This window comes from Porites lutea, chromosome 2, assembly GCF_958299795.1.
Source record: "Porites lutea chromosome 2, jaPorLute2.1, whole genome shotgun sequence".
NCBI classification, from domain to species: domain Eukaryota; kingdom Metazoa; phylum Cnidaria; class Anthozoa; order Scleractinia; family Poritidae; genus Porites; species Porites lutea.
This window is the reverse complement of record NC_133202.1, coordinates 23,111,393-23,135,205: the sequence shown is the minus strand read 5'-3', so window position 1 is coordinate 23,135,205 and position 23,813 is coordinate 23,111,393. Positions and strand designations below refer to the sequence as shown.

General features: G+C 40.1%; 1 protein-coding gene across 1 annotated transcript; it reads right to left on the bottom strand.

Moving 5' to 3' along the window:
* Positions 1 to 540: 540 nt before the first annotated feature.
* On the bottom strand, positions 541 to 10,000 carry LOC140926758 (uncharacterized). The gene is made up of 3 exons (XM_073376459.1): positions 8,429 to 10,000; positions 2,083 to 2,402; positions 541 to 904 (listed from the first exon to the last, which is right to left on the bottom strand). Exons 1-3 carry the CDS (start codon positions 9,545 to 9,547, stop codon positions 751 to 753), a joined length of 1,593 nt encoding a protein of 530 aa, XP_073232560.1. The 5' UTR covers positions 9,548 to 10,000; the 3' UTR covers positions 541 to 750.
* Between the last annotated feature and the right edge of the window lie 13,813 nt (positions 10,001 to 23,813).

The window sequence follows — 23,813 nt, the reverse complement described above, 5'->3', positions numbered from 1 at the left end:
CAAAACTACATTAAAGGGGCTGTGTCACGGCAGTCCAGTTCATTTTGTTTAATTTTGCCAATCACTCAACCTCAATCGCTACGGAACTTAAAGCAAGTAAAGAAATTACAGGTAAATGACAAAATCAGATATCCGAGACAAACTAATGTGTCTCCTGAGCATTAATTTTGAAGTTGCAAGCAGCAGGGATCAACTGTGAAAAACTGCTAGGCTGAACAGTTTTCAAAAACCCTAATTTCAATCCGTTTCAATCTTCTTCAGTTTTGCCCATCCGTGGCATCTGTTGTTTCTGTTATGTTATTTTAACATTCCTTCCTTCAAAGTTTTAAGAGGTTATTTTTATGCTTCTCTTAATCTAACGGGCATTTTGTAATTCCCTAATTTGGGTGAATTTCGTGACACAGCTCCTTTAAAAAGATAGGCAAGGAGCTAAAGAAATAGTAATGACAGTAACAAAAAGAGGAAAATATGAGAGGAAGGAAAGAAAGTCAAATACAAAATCAAAAATAATAAACATTAGATAATGTACATAGATACATAGATTAATCAAAAGAAAATTCGAAGACAGTTAGTGATGTGATGTTTAACAGAACAAGCAGTTACCTTTTGCCCGAAAAGCGAGTTTGTTAAAACCCGTCATTTTTTCTTAATTTTCTTTATCTTTTTTTTTCTTCTTCTCCTACTTGATTCGTTTGCCCTCTATTTCTTTGTTTTCGGAAAACAGCAAAAAATGAGTAAGTTCATGATCTATTATAACTGTTGTAAAGCGCCGTAGGCCCGAGGCTGCTGACCAATCTTTGTCTGAATGATGACAAAGTGTAAAAACACGTGAATCAGAAATCCAAGGTACATGGGCGGACCAGCGTCAAACAAAATTTTGAGACTCAATTCCTTGACTTCATCCCTAGAAAAGGAAAAACTATATTCAGTCAACTCAACCTTCTAACCTCCGGCTTCCTTAAACCCTGACTCCTAAACATTGCCAGAAATAGTGGACATTTCGCGCCCGTGATTAATTGTCAGCGGAATCTCATTTCCAAAATTGCGGACAAAAACGATCGTAGTCAGGGAAAGCGTATCCCCTGCGATTTTTTAAATAATTTGAGCTCTGTGGATCTGTTTTACGAAGAAAAAAGCTGGAATGAAACACCTTGCAAGAAAATGTTAGGTTTATACTCGGCCGAGCGGCTGATAGCAACAAAACAGTACGCGGCTGTACCTTTCGTGACATTTTTGTGACATTTTCGTGACAATTTTGTTTTAAAACCAAGCCTGGTAGGCTAATCGAGGATTTTTGAATGCCTGGAACCTAGTTTATATCCCGTGAAGCATCTCTGGAGTTGTAGCAACAACCAAAATGGCGATTCGGTGAGGTTTGGAGTTGTGAAGCTTTGTCCGACCGAAATAAGTCATTCGCAACTATGGCGTCCATTACTGGACTACAGATGGAAAACTGAGGGAAATAATGCGCCTTTGGAAGTATTTTCCAGTGCAAAAATCGTCCTTTAAACGACTGTTTTGGAAACATCTTCCATCGCAAAAGTGATATCGAGTCGTGCAAATTTACTTCAGTGAAGGGTTTATCCTCTAATCGACGAGTATTTCGCATGACTTCGGCAAGATTTTAAGACAATGTATGGAGAAATGGAGCTAACAACGAGAGATAAAAGTGGCCACTTCGGGAAGTAAGAAAACCTACTTCTAATTAGCTATTTTTAACCCAGATGCGAAGGTTGCACAGCACTTAACATGTTTCGAGTCGTGCACCGAACACCCGTGAGCTCATAATCGATATATTTGAAAAAGTTTCCTTTTCTCCATACATTTTCTTATACGAATTCGCAGCCATTGTGGCCTTGGTGCGCACGCGCAACCGCCATCTTGTCCCTAATTTCTGGCAATGAACGGAAAAACGTCCTGATCCTAGTTAAGATAAAAAAAATTTATCCACTTCAACACGACAATTGTTGCTTCTAGAGTTAAGTGATGTTCAGCTGAGTTTTATTTGTTCTGGTAATTGTCATTGTCTAGATTTACAAACTAAAGCATTAGAAATAGTTATAAATTGATCCTTTTGCCAACCTGAGGTTTGCATCGATCGGTCCAACATACTGATCAATCAGGGTTTCCACAAATGTGCCAAAAATGGTCAGCATCACAGTCGGCACCAGAAAATGATTCATTTCGACATTGAGATTTCCCATCGGTACTGTTCGAGCATCCACCTTGAGGAACAGACCCATCAAAAATGCTGCGGCGATTCCACGAACGCTAAACTTTGCTGCATCCCAGGCAAAGTAAGAACTTAGTTTTCTGTCGTCAGTTCTGGCGCATGCCCAGTAAGCAACGATTGTTGCCTTCAGCACCCAACAAGCGAATCCGACCGCACCCAGGCAAGAAACCTGCCAGAAACGATGTTATGGAAGATTATTCATTCAAAATATTTTTCCGTTTCTGATTGACTAAAATACCACGCATAATTCATCATAAACAGCTATTGTCGACCAGATTTGGAAGAATTTTGCGACATGTGAAAAATGACGTCAATAAGTGCAGTAAAATTGCCAGATTATTGAACCGTTAACCGAGAAGACCTGGGGACGAGGTTGAGCTGTTTTGGAAGTGAGAACAAAAATGGCGAAACATTTTACTCGTTTCACGAAGAAGAAATACGCGAACCATTAGCTAAAAACATAGCAAGAACAGGAGAAAGGCAAGTTGATGGACGGCATCTGCTATTTGGAGAATATTTGCCGTGCTAAATGTTGATTTGTTAGAGTGGAGAACGAGGAACACGACAAGAGTAGAACACAACAACATGGGTTTATCCGTGAACCGCCATTACGAGAGCACATGGTTCGAAGTGAAGGATCATGGGAACTAGAAACATACTCCATGTGTGCTACAATATACTATCAATAGACATCCCTTCTCCTTTAGGAAAATAGCAACGGAGTTTCTTAGCAACTAAATATGAAAGCCGAATCTTTCACTGAAGATGTCCACTTAAATAACAGTAACAAGGAACTCAAACAGTATCTTTAGTAAGCAAAGTTCCTAAATAAAGCAGTTCAACTTATCAGAAACAGTCTCTACTTGAGTACATAGTCCTTAAAACGAATAGGTAATCTGCTTTCACGTTTAGGCCTTTCTGGTGCAGGACTCTTAATAGGAGTAGTTGCCTCACTATGCGAATGATTTTCTTTGGCCTCAGCGCCAGTGGTTGGAGTTTGAGGAACTGCAGGCACGGCTGAAGTTAATACTTGGTCAGGAGTACGAGACAAAACGATAGGAGACACATCGAGAGGAGTTCTTACTACTTTGGTGGGTCTTAGATGCACACGGTTTCTTCTGTACTTGCCGCCATTGGCACCTTCCACTTGGTACGTATTAGGGCCTAAACTTCCAGTTACTTTGCCCCATTTCCAGTTCTGACCTTCTGTGTGTTGGTAGAATACTAACTGTCCGATTTCAATAACTAAGAGTTTGCGTGATTTCCGATCGTGATATGTTTTTATGCTGCGTTTTCGCGCATCACGTTTTCCTTTCACGAGAGTGTTGTTTGGGTTACTGCTTAAGCTTGGTAAGAAACTACGTGTTTTGCGGTTACGGCACTGCGTTGAGTCCAGCGCAAATGATGTTTCCTGACAAGGGGTGTTTCGTTGTTCGAGTATGGCTTCATAGGGATCGCCACCATCCCTGTAGGTTTTGACTAGCGAGGATTTCTTAGTCTTCACGGCGGACTCTGCTTTGCCGTTAGCACGTTGATGCATGGGTGATGATGTATGATTGGAAATACCCCAGCTTGACATGAATGAGTTAAACTCTTGACTGGTAAATTGATGACCTCCATCTGACACGATTACTATTGGTATGCCGTACCACGCAAAATGTTTCTTGAGAAGACTTATGGTACGGGTGCGTGTTTGGCTTGTCAGTAGATCAATCTCTATGAAATTAGAGTAATAGTCCACTACAATCAAGTAGTGCTTTCCTGCGATTTCAAAGAAATCCAAAGCAATCTTTTGCCAAGGTCCATCGCCTTCGTTGTATTGTTTTAATGGTTCCTGAGTGTTTCGTGGTTTCATTTCTTGGCAGGTTTCACATGAATCTTCTAATTGTTTAATATCATGGCCCATGCCAGGCCAGAAAACAATGCCTCTAGGTCTACGCTTCATGCTTTCACAGGCTAGATGTGCTCTATGGAGTCTTTTCTTGATAGATGCTCTCAGTTCAGATGGAATTACTATTGCTTCTCCTTTTACTAAGATGCCATCTACTATACTGAGAGAGTCACGCATGTCAAAATAAGGTACGGCTTGAGGGGGAATATTGTGCTTGTCTTGAGGCCATCCATCCCAGACTAACTTGACAACGGTTTGTAGGCTAGTATCGCGCAAAGTTGCTTCACTTATCTCGTCCAAACGCCTATCTGGGATTTCAGCAAAGGCATATGTTCATGATTCGTGCACGGTCGTCCTGGTTACTTTCAACAGAGTCTAAATGAGCTCTACTTAAGGTGTCGGCAATATGTAGACTAGTGCCTTTCACAAACACGAAGTTGACATCATACCGGTTATAACGCATCATGATGTCTTGAAGACGCTTTGGAGCCATGCTCAGCGACTTGCGTAATATAGCAGCAAGAGGTTTGTGGTCATTCTGTACTGTTACTGCACGACCATAAGCATACTGATCAAATCGTTCAAGGCCATACAGGACAGCAAAGGCTTCTTTCTCCATCTGAACCCATTTTCGTTCTGAAGTGGTCAATGCTCTAGATGCATACTCAGTAGGACGCCCTTCTTGGAGTAGCACAGCACCAATTCCATGTTTGCTACTGTCTGCTTGAATTACCACTTCTTTCGAGGAGTCAAAGTAAGCTAAGCAAGGAGACTCAGACAGAGTTTTCTTGAGAGTGTTGAAAGCATCTTCACATTCTTTCGACCATACAAATGGGGTGTCCTTTCTAGTTAGAGCACGGATTGGTTCAATTGTTGCTGCAAGGTTGGGTAAGAACTTTGCCATGTACTGAGCCATGCCACAGAGGCGTTTCACACCTTCCACATCAGTGGGTGCTGGCATGTCTCGGATAGCTTGCACTTTAGCTTCATCAACTTTCACACCGTCTTTCGTGATTCTGTGTCCACGAAATATGATCGCATCCAGACCAGTTTCCTGCTTATCCTCATTTAGGATAATTTTCTTCTCAGCACACCTTTTAAATGTCACTGCTAGTTTTTGCTGGTTGTCACTCTGAGCTTCATCATCTGAGTTGCCACACCCTACAATGACATCATCCACTATATTGAGTACACCATCGAGATCACCTAACGCTTCATCAATCTTGCGCTGGAAAATTTCACTTGAGACTTTGAGGCCAAAGGGTAGCCTCTTCCACATGTAGCGACCAAAAGGTGTAATCATTGTGGTGAGTTTGCTGGATGCTTCATCAAGTCGAACATGCCAATATGCGTCTTTTACATCTAGTTTGCTAAAGATCTTCGCATCTTTAAGCTTTGAAAGCACATCATCAAGCACAGGTAATCGGTAATGTTCACGCTTGAGTGCAGTATTTAGGGGTTGAGGATCAATACAAACGCGCAATTGACCATTGGGTTTATGTACGACCGCCATTTGACTGACCCATTTAGTTGGTTCGGTCACTGGAACCAGTAAGCCTTTGTTTACAAGTCGATCTAGTTCTTCCTTTACTGCGTCTTGAATGGCAATAGGAACTTTCCTACAAGGCAGTACTTTGGGAGTAACACTTTCTTCAATTCTGAGGGGGCCTTCACTCTGATCACCAAGTTGCGGGGTTTATACTTGTGAGATAAAACATTCTTTACTTATGGTTATAAAACCAAGTTCCTGAATAGTGTTCAGACCTAACAGATTTGTAAAACCATTTGGGACCAAACTTTATTTCTGATTCAGAACTAGTGTGAGGATTTTTGACTTTCAGGCGCGTTTCTCCGAGAGGTTTCAGGTTAGTTTTATTCCACATGTTAAGGTGCGCAGTTGTAGGAGACACTTGGTGTTGTCTTATACGCTTCTGACAGATGGTATTTACATCAGCTGCAGTGTCAAGCTGGAATTTGACATCAATATCATTTAGTGAGTGTGGCAGTAACACTGTCTGTCCCATTGCTTATAGCCATGAGCCATTGATCATCAGAATCTTCCTCATTATCATTGGATTGGTTAAGTGCATGAATATTTTTGCATTTAGACTCGAAGTGGTTAAGACCTTTGCAGTTGTCAAATGTCTTGCCCCAAGCAGGACATTTGTCTCTTTGTTTCTCATGTTTGTGTCCAAAAAATTTGCTGTTGAATTTTAACTTACCTTTCCCTTTGTGTGATGTTGAACCTTTCTTGCCACGGGGCGTTTTAGTTTCAGAGTTTGTCCACACTTGTGGAAGAACTTGGGAGTGTTGCACTTTCTCTGAATTCTTTGACTTGTCTATTTGACTGTTCGAAAGCTCTACAAATTTTTACTGCTTTGTCGAGTGTCAAATTGTCTTCACTGAGGAGTAATTCTTGAAGTTTTCCAGTCACAGTAAAAACTATTTTGTCTCTTAACATCCGATCTTTTTCCAGAAAATTGCACGCGGCTGCTCTCGTTTTTAGCTCCGTGAGAAATTTGGCGAACGTTTCCTAGTATGGAATGTTCCAGAATCTGTGAGATTCGATGACTTCATTGTCACGCGGGTTGCAGAATCTTTCCAATACTTCTAAAACTTCATCAGGTTTATCTTTATCGCCGTCATCTGTCCAAATAAAAGTATCGTACACTTCGAGAACATGAGGGCCTGCACAGTTTAAAATGATAGCAGTTTGTACTTTATCGTCCTTCTCTGAAGCTCCAGAAGCTGCTAAGTACACTTCCACTTGCCGTTTCCACCGTTTGAAGTTCTCGGATACATTTCCCGAATTCACATCTAGTTGGGGAGGAAGTCTAAACTGTCCGGTTTCTGTAGCCGTCATTTCATTAACTAAATCCCGGGGCTGCCACCATGTTGATTTAGAGAGTGGAGTGGAGAACGAGGAACACGACAAGAGTTGAACACGACAACATGTGTTTATTCGTGAACCGCCATTTTCGAAGTGAAGGATCATGGGAACTAGAATCGTCCTTCATGTGTGCTACAATATACTATCAACCAACACTGAACAACCCTTTATCTCCTAAAACTTTGCCGATTAACGTGCACTATCCAAGATGAACTTAACATCGATGGAGGTAAGCATGTTTTAGCTTGTTTTTGAGCTAGGATTATTTTCAATGAATAACATAAAAACAATTATTGAATTCGGATTTTGTAACACCCGAAGAATTATGTAGATCGAGGAGAGTGTTATGCGCCATCTTCATAATTCTTCAGCTGTTACGAAAGCCGAATTCAATAATTGTTAATATGTGAATTTTTTAGCTGCCCTGTCCCCTCCCCTTCATTTCGTCCGGTTTTTCATCTAATTGGCTTGAAGAAAAAGTTTTAGTCTGTCGACCTTGAAGAAAAGTTTATTAATGACCATTAGTAGAACTTTGCTCCCGGAATTCCTAGAATTTTCGGTTGAATGGTTCGCATTTCGGAAATTCAATTACAGTTTCCGGAGTTTCTGGAAACTTTTCCGGGAAATTCTGAACTAAGTTTGCCTCTGTTTCCAAATTTTCGAAACTTTTGGTTGAATGGAAAGAACTACGACTTTGTTTATGCCAAAAACTATTATTCGCCTACGCTAGGCGCTTCAATATGAGAAAGAGCAAGCTTTCCATTTCTAGTGGTGAGCGAAGCAAGCTGCAAGACATTTGTTTAAGATGGAAAGCTTGTGGGCAGGCTATAAATTGCAATCAATAAAATAAAATGCGTCGAAAGATGATTTTACAACAACTGACCGATTTCTCGCGCGCTGATTGGTAGAGAGCTATGTTTGATAAGAGTACAAACCATTGATGGTGGCGCAAAGTGTTTTCTTCTTTCTCGCGCCCGCCACTTTCTAAGAAAGAGGAGGAAGTTCAACCGAAATGAACGTCAAAGCTGTCAATGTTATCGTAAAATTACCAGTCGACAACAACTTTCCATGGTTTGTATCCTTATCGACCATAGAAATTGCGTCAAAACGATCAAAACTTTGCATCGAAATCACTCGCCTGCGGCTCTTGGTTCCACTCCAGTTTTGAACATTTTGGGACATTTTGACGTTATTTTTATGTTCGATAAGAGTAAAGACCATGGAAAATGTTGTCGATTTGTTAAACGAGACGGAGACAAAATCAGCTCATTACATTGCCGTGCGTGCAAGATTGGATGCGTGAGTTTTGGTTAGTGAGAAACGGCTGTGCGCCTTTTCATAGCACTCACAGCACATGTACTGCAGTAGATTTTATCACGTACTTAACATAATTTGAACGTTTGTATTACATTACCATAATTTTGACTCCATATGAACCTTTGTTCTGTTCCTCCGATTGTAAATTATTTTTCCAAAGGAAAAGCGTTCCAGAAACGATGATTGACAAGTTTACAAGAACTGTGACTGAGTGAACCCATGGAGGGGTATGAAGCTTGGGTACATAATAGAGGGCACAACAAATTGGTGCAGACAAGCTGGTGAAGCCGACTATGAATCCCAGGTTCCGCAATCTTTTTTCTGACAAAGTTAAATCTCTTCTCGTGGTGGCATCATTTTCCCCAGCCTCGCCATCTGAGTCATCTAGTGAATGCTCAAGGAACAGTAGCGAGCACAGAAGGCGATAATCAATGATAAGCGCCTTGTAAAACATTGCAACTAATTCAAACCACTCACCGTAAATGTTTTCGGATCCACTTAATTTTACATCATTGTTCTCGCTCACTTGAGAGTCTACCCATTCGATGAAGTTGAAAAATGATAGTATTTGAAAATAAAACCGGGCACTTTCTTTGAAGTGCTGAGAAGTTACTTTATATCTGAGAATGATGTAAACGATCGCTTGAACAATCTTCTGAGTGAGAAATGTTATCTTGTCTGAAAGAACAAGGCCCCAGTCATGGTTGTTGAGGAATGGTTCTTCACGTTCCGATGATCCGAAGGTCGAAGAAACAAGGAAAACTTCAACAATAATAAGCGGGATCGTTATTGTTGCCACAACGAGTCCCATTGAAGGTTGCTGTCGCTCAAGGGTACGGTGATGATTATTGTCATCTGCTTTTGTAAAGAAGAGGAATGCGCCAAAGATCGTGAATGCTATTCCAATAACAAAGCCTGTGGTGATGCGGAAGTAGCTCCTCATCTCAAGCTCGTTTTCAATTGCGAATATGTTCACAAAAACCAGCGGAGCCCCGATAAGAAAGAGCATAAAGTTAGCTTGAGATGTATATATCTTGACGCACGGCTTGTAACAGACGCCGAGAATGCTCAAAATGAGAAGCAGCAGGTAAAATAGCGTCGAATATGATGCGACGATGACCTGAGAAGCAAACATCGTATTGTTTATATCCTGTTGGCTCACTTCAGGAGAAGAATTCTCTTTGGTTAAAGGTGGAAGACCGCTCCAATATTTCATATTTGAGGCTTTTACTTGTTATTCATTATATACCAGTACCTTGAAAAAATGGGCTTTGAGTTTTGAGAATTAACCCGTTGTCCGTCCTGCACCTGGTACCGATTCTCAGTAAACAGGAAGTTTATGAAAAAGAAAGTGAAGTGTCTGTGCGGAAATCACTCAAGGGGTTTAAGGCCTGGTCAAAGGCGTGTTCTGATAATATGAATGACTGGCAATATCTCTCGCTAGGAGACCTAGAACAAAATGAATTTTTCCCCAAAAGTAAATAGTGATGTTTTCTTGTGCCTTAACGTTTAATTATGGTCACATGACATCCAGAAATTGAAAACGAAGAAATTGGCGACTTGGTAGCGGATTTAATTTGTTTGGATAAACAACTTGGTATTTCTGAAAGAGGATAAACATACCTAACTTTTTACGTTTGGAATGAAAGAATGTACGCGAAGTTTAAAATTAAAGTTTTGAATAATTCAAGATTAAATTTAGGCATTTAAAGTGATGTTTTCCCTCATAATTTTCCATTTAAGTGCAATGGACGGTCATTCCAAACGTGAAGTGTTAGAAATATTTAATATGAATTAGAAAAATGTTACTGCTCGATTTCTTTTCTTAAACCGGCCACCAATTGGTCAATAATTTACAATTTTTACCAAATTGGTCACGTCACAATATTTATACTTTAAAATGTTAAGGACAATGAGTTCATTATGTGTACAAACATTAACCACAAAGGACCGCAAACGAATATCCCGAAAGTAGGATCTATAAAGACCTGATCGGCAAAAATACTAAATATGTCTACTTATAATTGTGTCTACTTATAATTTTAGCTGATAAGGACTTTATAGATCCTACGTTCGGCATATTCGTTTGCGGTCCTTTGCAGCCCTTTGTGGTTAATGACGGTTTATACTTCATGTATTTTGGGGCCGTAGATCTTTTATAGATCCGATATGCTGTAATTTTTGCCCGGTTCTGTCCATGCCGTTATAGGTTGGTTTTGGCCAATCCTTTATTTTCTTTGCGAGACATCAACTTGACACTTGGACTCTTGCCCCTCAGAAGACACGTGATGTGGCGTGATTCTGTGGGTGTTGAGAGTTCTAGCTTAGGGCTTAAATCAGAGTGCACGGATATTTTTCATCAGAGCTTTCTTTGGTTGCTACGCCGTGTTGACGAGCCCCAAAAAGGGCGAAACAGCTGTCTATGGCTACAACCCCGCTCTGTTTTGAGTTCTTTCGGTGTCGTGCTAATGTCTTGCAAAGTTAATTTTCACGTAGTACGATCAGCATTACAGTATTCTTTATGTGGGCTAAATTTTAATTCACCGCCATCATCTATGCCCGAAGTTATAGCCAATAATTCATTTTCCATAGGTAAACCCCTTAGTCCCAGCCCTTAAACTACTTGAGCAAATACCATTGATTTCAAAGCTGTAAAGGCAAGAGTTAATTAGAGGGCATCGCGGACTATTATTTTAGTAAGCGATTATTGAATGTGATATAGTCGAGGGCCGCGTAGAAATGGGAAATTTTCAGTCTGCACAACGTACACCTGTCCGTCTGTACTTGAAAATCCTCTGCACGACAACCTTTTTAACGTGCCAATTAACAAAATCAAAATGAGAGGCATTAGGGTTTGCCCCCTCGCCTCAGTTCTCTAGGATTTCGAAGATGATCGTTCCACTCCCCCTCTGTTTTTATTTCGTTTTTTTTTTTTTTCCCAGACGATAGAATATCTGCACCTGACGCTTACAGTAGCTGTTCATTTATCCCTCGCGCGACTTCGGAGACAAGTTTAGTGGTCAGTTACTATGCCTACGAGACATGACGTAATAAGAAGAAGGTGGTCAAGCCATTTTTGAGTGAAAATACATGTTTCTTTTTTCAACTTTTTTTCAACAATAAAAGTAAAACTTGTATGAAATGATGCTAAGTTCTTTTTCATGTTCTATTCTACGTGTCAAGCACCAAAAATTACCATTTATCGCAATGTTAACCTGATTTCTAATTCTTGGTAAAATCCAAGATGCCGACCATTGTTGGTGACGTCACAGGCCTCCAGCAGCACCACCACATATAAAATATACCTCATCTTGTTGAGAAGATCAAAGGCTTTCCAATGAAGCCAAATCGTTTAGAAATACTGCAAAACATCAAAAACTCTGGGGAGAAGTTCCATCAACCTACCCCCCCCCCCCGCCCCTCAGTACAACGGTGGGGGTATGAATTTGCGTGTGCGTTTGGCTGTGTATGCAACGCGGCTACACGGAGGCTAAACAAACAGAGATAAGTTTGGGTATGTAAGATACGCAGTTATGACATAAATTTTTGGTTCCCGCTTTTAGAATAGTAGAGTATCGTATTACGTAAGTGAGGGAATAAGACGAGTTCAAAACGTGCAAAATATGGAAAATTGAAATATTGAAAAGAGCATAGCAGCAGTGATCGCTGAATATTTCAGCTCGATATAGCAAACAAGTTTTGGAGAAAAAAAAAAAAAGAAAAGAAAAACAGAACATTTCTCAAAGAATGTATTGCTCATGACTCTTTTCGTCACTCAGCGTGAATTTTGCAGTTTTGATGGCGGCAGTATTTCATTAGATATTTTTTGCAAAGAGTATAAAATAACACAAATTGCCCAAGTAACCTTGCACCTCATTAAACTTTGGACTGGCTTTATTTCCATATAGCCATATACGTCGACGCGAAAAATGTAAACATTGCCGCCAGCAAAATTCGCGTATAAGGAAGTTAAGAGCGCCGATTCTAATGTCTGGTGCCATTTCTGGTCATAAGCCTGGAAATACTCGAGGGACCACCTATAAGAAGAATTGTGGGTCAGATTCTCGGATCTACAAGTACAGCATTGGGGAAAATTGTGCTTTGTTTCCTAGAAAAAGGACAAAGCTAATACTCCGACTTGGGGGACTTCCGAGGGTCATTGGTGCATTAATTACCTAACGGTCGACAATTGAACCGTTCAATTTCAGATATCGTGCAAGTGACTACAGGATGAAATCCATCTAGGTAATTGCATGCTGCATTTGACGCCTTGTCTTGTTTGACGTTGGTTTTCCGAGAAAGACGAACACAATCCTTATTGCATTTTAAGTGTCTCAGGTCATTAAAGTTACATTGCCACTGCAGTGTTGCTGCAAGAAAGCCTAAGTTAGTATTCAAAAAGAATCTTGAGGCCATGAAAGTTAATCTAACGGACGTTTTGAGAGGTGAAGGCAAAGATGTGGCTTCTGAGAGCTTTGTCTCTTACCTGCCCGCCGCGCCACAAGATATAACTCAACAAAGACCGCATCTGAAGTGATCAAACAGGGGCACCCAACGAGAATATAGTTCAAAACCACTTAAACATAGCATTGTTAAACGTATTTTATTATTTAAACGGTAGATATAGGGATATTTTTATCCCCTAAAACTTTTTCATCTGTTCGGATTTCCTAGCTGAAAGTCTAGTGATGCGAAAATTATAGGGATCAAAACTTACCTTTTCGAAAATTCCAGCCAGAAAAAAAGCTCCCGAAAATTCTAGGTGACCTTTTTAGGGTAAAAATCCGTTAAAAATAGGCAATTAGACCATTTGTCGTTGGGTGCCCCTGATCATCGCTCTGGGAGCAGGAATGTTTTACTTAGTATTGTGCATGCTTAGCGTACTCGGTGTTTGGTCAACTTCTTGTGCCAAACTGTGCTCTTCTCGAGGAACGTTTCTTGTTTTCTTCATTGGTGCATTGCTCGCTTCTGTGAATGTCTTCTCCAACTCCGACAACCTAGAGGTCAAGCTATACTTCCGTTTATCTGCCTTTATGTTTGTCGGAATAGCTTACACATTGTTTGGTGCTTCTCTTTTCTTCTCTCTGCAAGACGAAGGAAAAAATCCCCAAACTTTGGGTCAACAAGAGCCTTCAATGGGGTGCGTTGTTGGTGTGGTGACATTTCTTATATTTCTACTCGAAGCCGTGCTTTTCGCATTTGCGTGCACGAAAGGCGCTAAGAATGCGATACCCGTAGATCCAACTTAGAAAACAATCACTTGGATCTTGATTATTATAGACAAGTCAGCTTTCTTCCTTCAAATTAACAGCCTTTTCAGCTTGCCATATACCGCTACTTGCGGACCACCTGTCTTAGTAAGCACGAATTCAAAGGGAATGCTGAATTTTACTTTAGAATTATGCCCTTCTTCAACTTTATGGAGTGGATACACGCTCAGGTGAATGTGGATGTTGCCCTGAGTGGACCTATCATTGATGAACTCGATGGATGGTTTAATGTTTTTGTAGTTGGTTACAAGGCTTGATAATAGATTACCGTTTGCTGTGTTGTTTCCTTTTTCTGGAGCATTCTGCAGAAATTCCAAATGTGGATAAACTTCCTGAGGTCCCAGAAAATGAAGACGTGGTTAATTGTATGACTCCTAGGGATCATCTTAGGATTCATGCAGGGTTCTTTTTTGGGTGTTTGTGTATTACCGCACCTGTTCTGTGTGGACTATATTTCATTAAAAGCCTTCACATTGGAGCATTCATCCAAGTATTCGCCATAATTGTCAACACGGCAGAATTTGTTCTCGCTGCATATTTCGTCCTTTACAGCAATGATTTAGAAGAAGGCTAGATTTCTGAATCAATTGGGTTCAAAATTATGGTCGGTTCCTCTATTTTTGATTTCGATTCGTTTAAGATGTTTTCAAGTGGATTTAATCTGATTGATTCAAACGACATTTTTCAACCGTTTTAATCTTCATGAGTATATGAGTCGAGTATATTTCGCTGATTCCCTTGAAAGAACAAGACGGACTAACAGAGAGAGACCATTAGATGGAGCTTTATAGACGCACTTTTACTTCAATGCCAAACAAGAAACGCTTATACCATTTTGGCGCATAGTAAATTTTTTTGCAGAGAATACATCTGTGAACTGCCGCCCCCCCTCCCCTCGAAAAAAGAATGTTCTCTAATAACTCTGCAGTCTTCAAATCAATCAAGAACCGCCCGGGGGTTAAACGACTCCATCATTTACTATAATGGGAGTCAAAATTCAACAATATTTTCCTGAGTTATCTTTTTTTTAAGCTAGTTATAGCAAGGAACCCAAAAGTGTGACCTCCTTCAATTAACTCACATTTCTTCATACAGACATTAACCAATCAGACGTCGAAGACAGGCTAGTTTCCAGCTGGCTTCTGATTGGATTAAATCAGTGTACCAAAGAATGTGAATAAGTAAAAAGCGGTCACACTTTTGTGCTCCTTGCTGTAAATTAGTACCATGGGAAAGTATATTTCCAATAAAAGTATATTTCCAAAGAGGTCTCATTTGAATGGTAAGACCAAACAGAATTTCATCAACAGAGTCAAAAAGTTAAACCATCTTAAAGTTTCAAGATTCCACCATTCTCTCTGAGAGTGAACGGTTACACTCTTCATAGCTCTGCACCATTAAGATCACTACACATGACACACATTTATGAGATTAATTCCAAAAGAGCTGACTGATAGGCTGATACATCGTGGCATGGCAAGCCTTAAACGCATAATGATCCGGGTCTGGAAAAGGGGTCCCGATCGCGCATTCCCGTTCCTTTTACACGAGAATCCCGCATCCCAACTTTTTTCATCGCTATCCCGAATATCATTTTCTTTTCCGCATCCGCCGCCCACATTTTGCGAATACCGCTCCTCCCTAGCAGTCAAATCTTGAATCTCGGCCGCATTTTGTATTTTGGTTAAACCCCGGAATACCCCTCCAGACCCTGTAAATAATTTCAGGTGACCACTACCTTTAATTTATAGGTTTGCTGGATTGGTGCTGTTGGCTTCTCCTGTTGGTTAGTAGAAGCAGCTATTGCCGGCTACTGAGCGCAGACGGCTCCTCACAGAGGCGACGTACAGGACCCATCATTTATGGGTTGGGATTCGGCGAAATTGCTCGTACGCGGGTTCACAGGAGCATTTCTGATACGCGTGTTTATGAAAGTAAACGCACAATCATTGCCACTTCAGAATCTAAACAAGAATTGGAATCATTTGCTCGTCCCTGTCATCATGTTAGGAATACTTTCAGTGTTTGTAGAAACGCTGCTTGACCAGTATGAGGCACCCCTTGATGTGAAACTTCGGTAGGTGATAGTCTAATGCTCATGCGCACTGCTTCCAGTCGCTCTGTAAACATGAAGTTCTCATCCCCAGTGCCACTTGGCCTATTAAATTTGACCGCGTGACCAAAAGAACTCTGAAGTTATTAAACGTGATGGCTCTGGGCTGGCCACAAATAAAAGCAAAGAGAGCTGGCCCGGAAACTAGGTTATGCACTTTTTGGAGGGCAAGAAAAAGTTTTAATTAAGTATAAAACAATTAAAAGAACGAGTGTCAGGATAAGGAGAGGAAATTTGGGTCCCCTGATTTGCTTGTTGCATTCCCCATCCTCGAACAGGGGCACCCAACGACTGTTCTCTGTAAAATATCTGTTCGGAAAAGCAAATATTGCCTATATATTGTATAGAATTTTCTATTACTTGAGGGCGGCTAAAAATTTCTAGATGACCGTTCCAATCATGTATAACTTTCGAAGCTTATCTAACAAATTCCCTACGATTTTCTTGAGTTTAATTTTTCACATTTACTACCAAGGTTAGGCTATATTTCGAAGAAAAAAGGAAACCTATAATTTTCGGATTAAAAAATGTGATGGACAGAGGAATGCGAAACATTCTCTCTTTCGTAATTCTATAGCGCCGCTTGGAATGCATCTCTAGAGATCTTAAAAAGTTTAAAAAGTGTTTTCAATGTATTTAGGAGGAAACCTTTGTTGGGTGCCTCTGCTCGAATCCTCTCGGTCTCAGAGGATGCTCGTTTCCTTGAGGATGGCGATTTTCACAAACGCTGGCTCATCAGTCGATTTCAGCTTTGTAGATGTCTGAGAAAAATAAGGTACTGTTCATCTGGCCACACCGCGACTTATCATGAACGTCTCTGAAGTACAACATATTTGTCCTGTATATTTTATTGTATTCCCGCCCATTAAAACAACCCCCTATGAAGTCATTGACTGGCCCCATGTATGGCTTTAAAATCCGGGATTCATCCCAAAGAATCCGAAATCTCGCTAACGTTTGAAATCTGGGATCCAAGTTCCACTTGAGGAATCCACAATCCAGAATCCACTGCGTGGAATCAAGAAACTAGGATCGGATTCTTGAGTTGTGGAAACCATTAATAATTGGTTCGCTTTTGTGTTGTGGTTTTGGCATTGCTCAGTTTCTTTTCAATCGTCGTTTGGTGGTTGCACCTGTTCGCAACACCAAACTGAATTGAAGCCTGTTTTAACACCAAACTGAATTGAAGCCTGTTTTAAATTATTTTATTTTTATTATTATTTTTATTTCATTAGTTTCGCGAACATAATCAGAGAAATACATGAGGGTAATCAAACAAAATAACAAAGAAAAAATGGCAGGGATTCCGCAACAGCGTGAGCCAGTTACTGCGGGCCCAGAAAATCAAAAAATATATATATATAAGAACAATTAAAATACATAATCACAAAATTAAAAGTAATTACCTTACTTGGGGTAATCTATGGATGGATGAGCTAATGAAATTATATTCTGATTCTTAACAATGAAGTACATCTGCTCAGGCCTAGGCCAAACGTCTAACTTTTCATGAGATGCACCACTTTTAGTGAGTTAAGTAAACGAAAAGACAGGTTTGGTTTAGATAAGTCGTCTTAAAGAGTTTGGATCTTCCAACACAGTCTTTCTACCCGACTGCTTCAGACGGATAGAACGTCTGAAAATCATCTCCGTTACAAACGTCGATCTTCACTTGCGACGAGCTGACATGATTAAGAAATTAAACATTTGTATGATGATACTCGTTTGGGAATGAAAAGTCCTAAGTTCAACGTCTGACCCAACAGACGATCTTAACTTGTTAAATTGAGGTATAGACTTAAGTTAGAGTGTGGTTAGTCTCGTCCATGAAAAGCTCAACGTTTAGCCTAGGCTAAGGTGAGACGATGTTGTCGAAAAAGGTCGTACTACACGTATAATCTCTTAGTTTTAGTGCCCGTTACTTTTTTGTTTATATCTTCTCTTCAGTTGTGAAATCAAAGAGGAAAGTTTGAAGATTCTTCTGCAGGTTGGGCCCCCCATGTATCTCGGATTCTTGATTCACGTGTTTCTACACATTTTTATACTTTGGTCAAATCTTGGTAAACGACAGGCAGGTCTAGAATATTCTTATTCGACCATCGAATCAGTTTCTATTTCATGCTATACATCATGTGTCAGTTCACAAGTATCACTAGAACACGAAGGAGAAGACTTAGAAGTCCTGCATGAGTCAGTGGCCGCAGCCCCATCGCCTCCTGTCCAACAATGAACAAGGGGACGTGTGAGACGGAAATTAGAAGGATTTCTTATGGCGTTGGAACGTGTAGATGATACTGATAATTTTCAGATTTAAAGTCATTGATCGTGAGAATAATTATGCTGCAGAAACAGTTTTACAATCTTCAGTAAAACAAGACGCTGTGTGAGCGTATATTTGGGCGTGGTCGTACTACGGGTATGATACTTTGAACATTCCTTATTGCAGCTAAAGAACTGTCATCATATCTTACCAGAGAAGACAAATCCTTTACTCCACCTGTTATACAGTATGTCCCAATCCACAACAAAAATAGTGTCATTTCACGACAATGTTTGAAAATATGCACATCTTCAATGCAGACATGCTTGGAGCCAAATTGCAACATAGGACATAAGTGGTTACAGCCCGGAGAGTAAGGTTTATCTCAGCTCCACTGATACTGACAGATGTGTTTTCCCACCCCTAACTTTGTACAGTGTATTCCGGTTACTAACAAGGGCAAATAAAGTTCCTTAAGTCCAGTATCCACAAGGATTAATAAGAGAGTAACACATTGCATAAACTGCTATAGGGTAGCACTGTTTACAGGAACATTGGTAACTATTAACATTTGATATACTACAATTTTCAACATTTCTTGAGAAACGATGAGGTTCAAAGGTGGCAATATGTACACCTTTAAGTTCATATATATCGTCATTCCTATGCAGAGTCTGAAAATACTGTACTAATTTATGCATGGATGGTATTTCCAACAATACACATGTCCCTTCACTATGACTGTTATGATACATATCTCTAGCATGAGAATCAAATACATTATATACCCCAGCCTCAGTGCTGTAGATACCAACACCAATAATTGCTACCGTTAAAATGAATGAGTTGTAGTTCAGAGCCAAGAGTGTTGGAAATGCTATAACCTGTGAGTGGCATATACAGTAGTGATGGATATTACAAGTATAACTGTCACTGTATTCAAACTGGAAAAATTGCTCAAACACTGTAACCATTCCCGGCAATTCTGTTAACATTGACATAGATTGTCTTGCAAACAGTGACAGACAAGAATATAATTGAATACCAACAATCATTCGGAGTTTGAGTCATATCATCAACTGAAGTCATCTTTGTTATCTTACTGTAAATTAAAGCGCACGGACTCATTGCGACACATCGTTGACCACCACTTTCCCCAAATTCTTTAACATTTCCTTGACAGTATGGAGCATTAATTGTTTTTGCAGCATCTACATAAACTGAAGGTCCTGGATTCTTTTCTATATCAGTACAAAGCTTAAATTGGCCAAAATTAACCCGGTGATTCAAACTGTTTTAAGCACTATAAAATGGATAATTACATGTACAGAGAGACGAATTCTTACTTAGAAGCCTGTTTGGATATCTCATTCCACCTAAATCGCCTGTGCTCTTCTGCTTGGACGACAGATACACCTTCCCTCGTTTACGAACTAGTTTTGTAGTTGTCCCTTAATTAAAAACGTCACACTGTTACTGTTACTTCTGTACCTGTTTAAGTGTAAACCTTTTCTGCTTTTAACGTAACAATGAATTTCAGACGACAAAGGTGTATTTTTCCGAATACTCTTCCATACAAAAAGTGTCACTTTCCGTGTTTTCTGTAACAAAGGTTTTACTTTGTTCATTGGTAGTCTGCTAGCGGCATGACGGTAACCGGTCATTTTGTTCCATGGTCAGATCGTTGACATCGTTCCAAGTCAGATCGTTCCAATCAATAGTCAGATCGTTCCATAAAATAGTCAGTTCGTTCAACAAAAAAGTCAGTTAGTTCCACATATGAAAAGTCAAGTAAATCTTTCTAAATTTGTTGAGTGAACTTTATCGAGAAGAAAAAGGTTTCGTTCATACCACAAGCTTAGAAAATAATAATCGATCCAAAGTCGGTTCGATCCATCCTACATCGTTTGAAGACAAACAAGAGACGATTTCAACCAGCCACGGGCTTTAACATTTAAACCGCTGCTTTGAGAGTTTTGAGCTAGAATCGATCGATAGTTTTGAAAGATATAGCACAACAAGTAAAAGCTATGCCGCTCTGAAGGTACAGTGTGTCGAAGTGCTTGTAACCTAAATATTTCTTTGCAGCGGCCGATTTATACAAATTTTGAAAACAACGCGAGTTTCGAATTACAATCTCCATTTTATGGTATTTTGTCATGCCGAGAATATAATGGACTACCTGGTTTAAACCAATGAAATTGTAAGTCCTGTTATAAATAAATTTCCCACGACGAGATCTCAATTCAACTTCTTTTATTTCCTCCCCAACACAATTTTCCTTCTGTACAACTAGCTCATTACCTTCTCTTGTCGTCACCTCGCTGCCATCAAAACACTAGCACAAAAGTTGCTGATAATGCAAAATCCCAACGCATAGCATCGTATGAAAAAACACAACACACAATACAAAAACAAGTACATTAACCTTCACCCTGCTAAACAAAATTGAAATAATACAAAGAATTGTTGCAGTTATCACAGTAGTCACAAAAGAAGCCTCAGTCCCTTTTGGTTTCAATTGTTGACAATCGTCTCCTCCTACATCGGAACAGATTTTTATCACGGGCAACTCGTTGTGCTCCGTAATCACTATTGTCACAGTGATAACCAGCTACACAAACCTTGCGACTCTCAAACTTGTTTAACATTCCTCTGGTAAAACTCTTATCCATTTTACACGTACACTCCTGACATTCCGATTTGTTATTACGTCTATGGGGTCCAAGAGTCTTTCATGTCATTGAATGTCTTGATAATTTCCTTTGTTTTTCCTTGGGTTCGCGGGCCAGCCCATTCCGAAAACACTCAGTGTTATTTTTTTAGTGTGGGCCTACCGCGAACAGTGTGTCCATTTGTAAGTTTAACCAGGGATAACATGATTGAACAATATATTAACACGTTCCCTGAAATGCCGCGGCCAAATGTTATCCAAACTGCTTCTCACTGCTGCTTCGAAAAATTTCGGATCAAACGATATCCAAATCGTCCCTGATTGGATCATCCACTCGACCTAACAAAATCGACCAATCACAAAAAATGGACATAAAATAAAGAAAACAGCAAATGCAGATGACCTCTTAGGAAACATGCAATTAAAACTGTCTTTCTATGATTGGTGCATTTCGATCCTCCCGTCAAAAAAATGTCAGACGTCAATCATCTTGACGGACCTCTTAGGAAACAAAAGTTTTCTTCAACGGGTTCAAAAAGTCATTGTTTATGATTTGTGATTGGTGGATTTCGATCCGTTTTTTGTGTTTCTGTGTTTCAAGGTTCGTTGCTTGCGATCTTATTGTGACCAAAACCCGACGTTAATATTCCAAATATTTTTGATAGATTTCATCCCTGGACTTCAGCCTTCCAAATTTCGATGAGGCAAAAATACTGAAGATTCAGATTAACTTTAGAGATCGTAAAAGTGCGATTAAGTGCCGTGTGCAAGCAGAGCTTTCTTTCCCACATGCCTCTTACCTTGTACAAGACGTTCACATGGCAGACATTCGCCTCGCTTCGCTTGTTTACTTGCCTTGTTTACGTTAGCACGTATTGCGTGCCTATTACACATTTGCGTCAAAACAAGCCGTTTCCATTACTCTATTTGGGCCACGCCCAAATAATAATTGTGAATAACATTCGCAGAACTGTTATCATTGCTACACATGGCTTTATTTGGTCAGTCAGCTAGTTTTTTTGTATTTGCTTGCGTTGTTTCTCCCGGCCTACACATCTTAGTATCTTTTTCTCACTGTTAACCAATAGTGTCCAGAAATGATCTCACAAGGTCCAATCAGCCAACATATCAAAAGAAATTGATTGAGAGAATATTCAGGCGTAGAAACCTTTCCGCAGAAAATGTGGCTACTCACGAGTGAGGTGCAACTTTATGGGTCAAAAACTAAGGGAGGTTTTTTGGTGGCCAGCTGACATGAGCTGACAACGCACTGACACTCATCAGCAAGACCGACCTTGAGAGGTTGATTACGACTTCCGTGAATGCTCTATTAAGCCTCCCTAATAAGCCCTCCCTATTTAGGGGAAGAAAGTTAAAAAGACCCCCTTCCCTCCACTAATTACTCTTCGCTAATAAATGATAGACGTCATGATAGACTGTAGTATTCAATTACGACTGTAAGTTTAAAAACTTTGTGTGGACTGATCTAGGATGTTTTGTTTACCAGCTGGAAGTTCGGATCGGATTTGTTTTCGATCCTCAGCTGCATGGCTTCAACTTCTTGAAACTGAGAACTGATAGCATCACCTTTGCTAAATTGAATAAACCTCCCCCTCTCAAATAAGCCCTTCCTCTTTATAAACCCCCCCCCACGCCTTCCCCCCCCCCAAATGAGTTTGAAATAAATAAGCTCCGGGAGGCTTAATACAGACTATGACTTTGCAAATTAAGTGACTCTGCCGTTGTATACCAGTGTAATGTATTACAGTAGTTGTAATTTTCCTTTATTCTTTTCATTGCTTATATCATCGTGCTGGGGTATATAGTGGGGAGATTGTAGTCCTTCTTAAGTTTTTGCCGCTGTAAGAGCAGCATTTCATATTAGAAAGATTGAGCCTGCATTCATGTGATGTCTGTGATTGCCTGTAACAAGCTCTAGCTTTCAATGCAAAAATGTTATGGGATGTGGCTGAGTCAGGTAACTTTATTCATGTAAACCTCATCCTTGTGCTTCAATGACAACCTCCTTCCCAAGGGTGCGTTGTTTCCTTTGCCACCTTCGTTGCCATGGAGACCCTGGGTCCCGTTTCTCGAAAGTCCTGATAATTAACAGGCCTGGAAAGTTGTTGTCGTTTATACATTCAATGATACACGTTTCAATAGTTTTGCAATTGATAATAATTGATAAAAATTTCAGACTGAAAGATAACTAGCCTATTCACAGACCCTCTATTTTCTCTTCATGAAGAAAGTTCGTCGAGCGCGCATGATAAAAAACAAAAACCGCGCGGGATTTATTGACTGCCAGAGCAAGGAGTAGGGGTGCGGAAGGAGAACATTTTTCTTTCTCGCGCTTCACGCTCGCCGATGTCTTCGAAAAGAACGAAAAGAAAAATATGACAACGTCTGTGTACAGGCTAAACGAGAACAAAACGGACTGGTTTTGTAGCCAGGGCCCGCGCTTTTATTCTTCAGATTTTGATTTGAAAATACGAGTACTTGTAGGCATTGGTGTTGGTGGCGATGTGTCGGAACAAAAAAAAAAGTCAGAAAATAACATTTCTATTTGCAAAACTTTGTTGTTTTCATTAACATCAACGATTTTATTCAGTATAATTAATAGAATGTCACTTAACTGCTAACTTTTCATTTCTCAGTTAACTGCTAATTTTTTGGCCAATTATCAGTTAGCTACTGCTTTTTGGCCAAATATCAGTTAACTGCTAATCCCATTGGAACCCTCCCAGTCGTCTGTGCATAACAAATCCCCTGCATGACCTTTATCAACATGCATGCATGTCAGCCAACCAAATGAAGATGAAAGGCGTTAGGGTTTTTCGCCTCGCATCCGTTCCCTAGGATTTCGAAGATGATCAACCGAGTATCCCGATTTAAACTTTAGTGACTGGCATTATTTAGAAGTATTAACCCTCGGTACGATCTTGACTGCGCATGCCACGCAGCTACATTGAATCTACACGTTTCTACACGGAGGTTGAACAGGCCCGTGCAATGCTTTTACTTTCAGAAAAAAAGAAATAAACAAACAAAAAGAGATGAGTTGGGTACGTAAGATACCGCAGTTATGTCTTTAGCTATGAGAGGATCACTGGGTGGGATGCGGAAGCCGCAGTGGCTAAAAAATTAGGCAATCTATATTAAGTA

Coding starts and splice junctions, on each gene's coding strand:
- LOC140926758 (XM_073376459.1), bottom strand. CDS start 9,547: ATGAAATATTGGAGCGGTCTTCCACCTTTAACCAAAGAGAATTCTTCT. Junction 2,403..8,428: donor CATATGGAGTCAAAATTATG/GTAATGTAATAC, acceptor CGTTTCTGGCAG/GTTTCTTGCCTGGGTGCGGT. Junction 905..2,082: donor CCGATCGATGCAAACCTCAG/GTTGGCAAAAGG, acceptor TTCCTTTTCTAG/GGATGAAGTCAAGGAATTGA.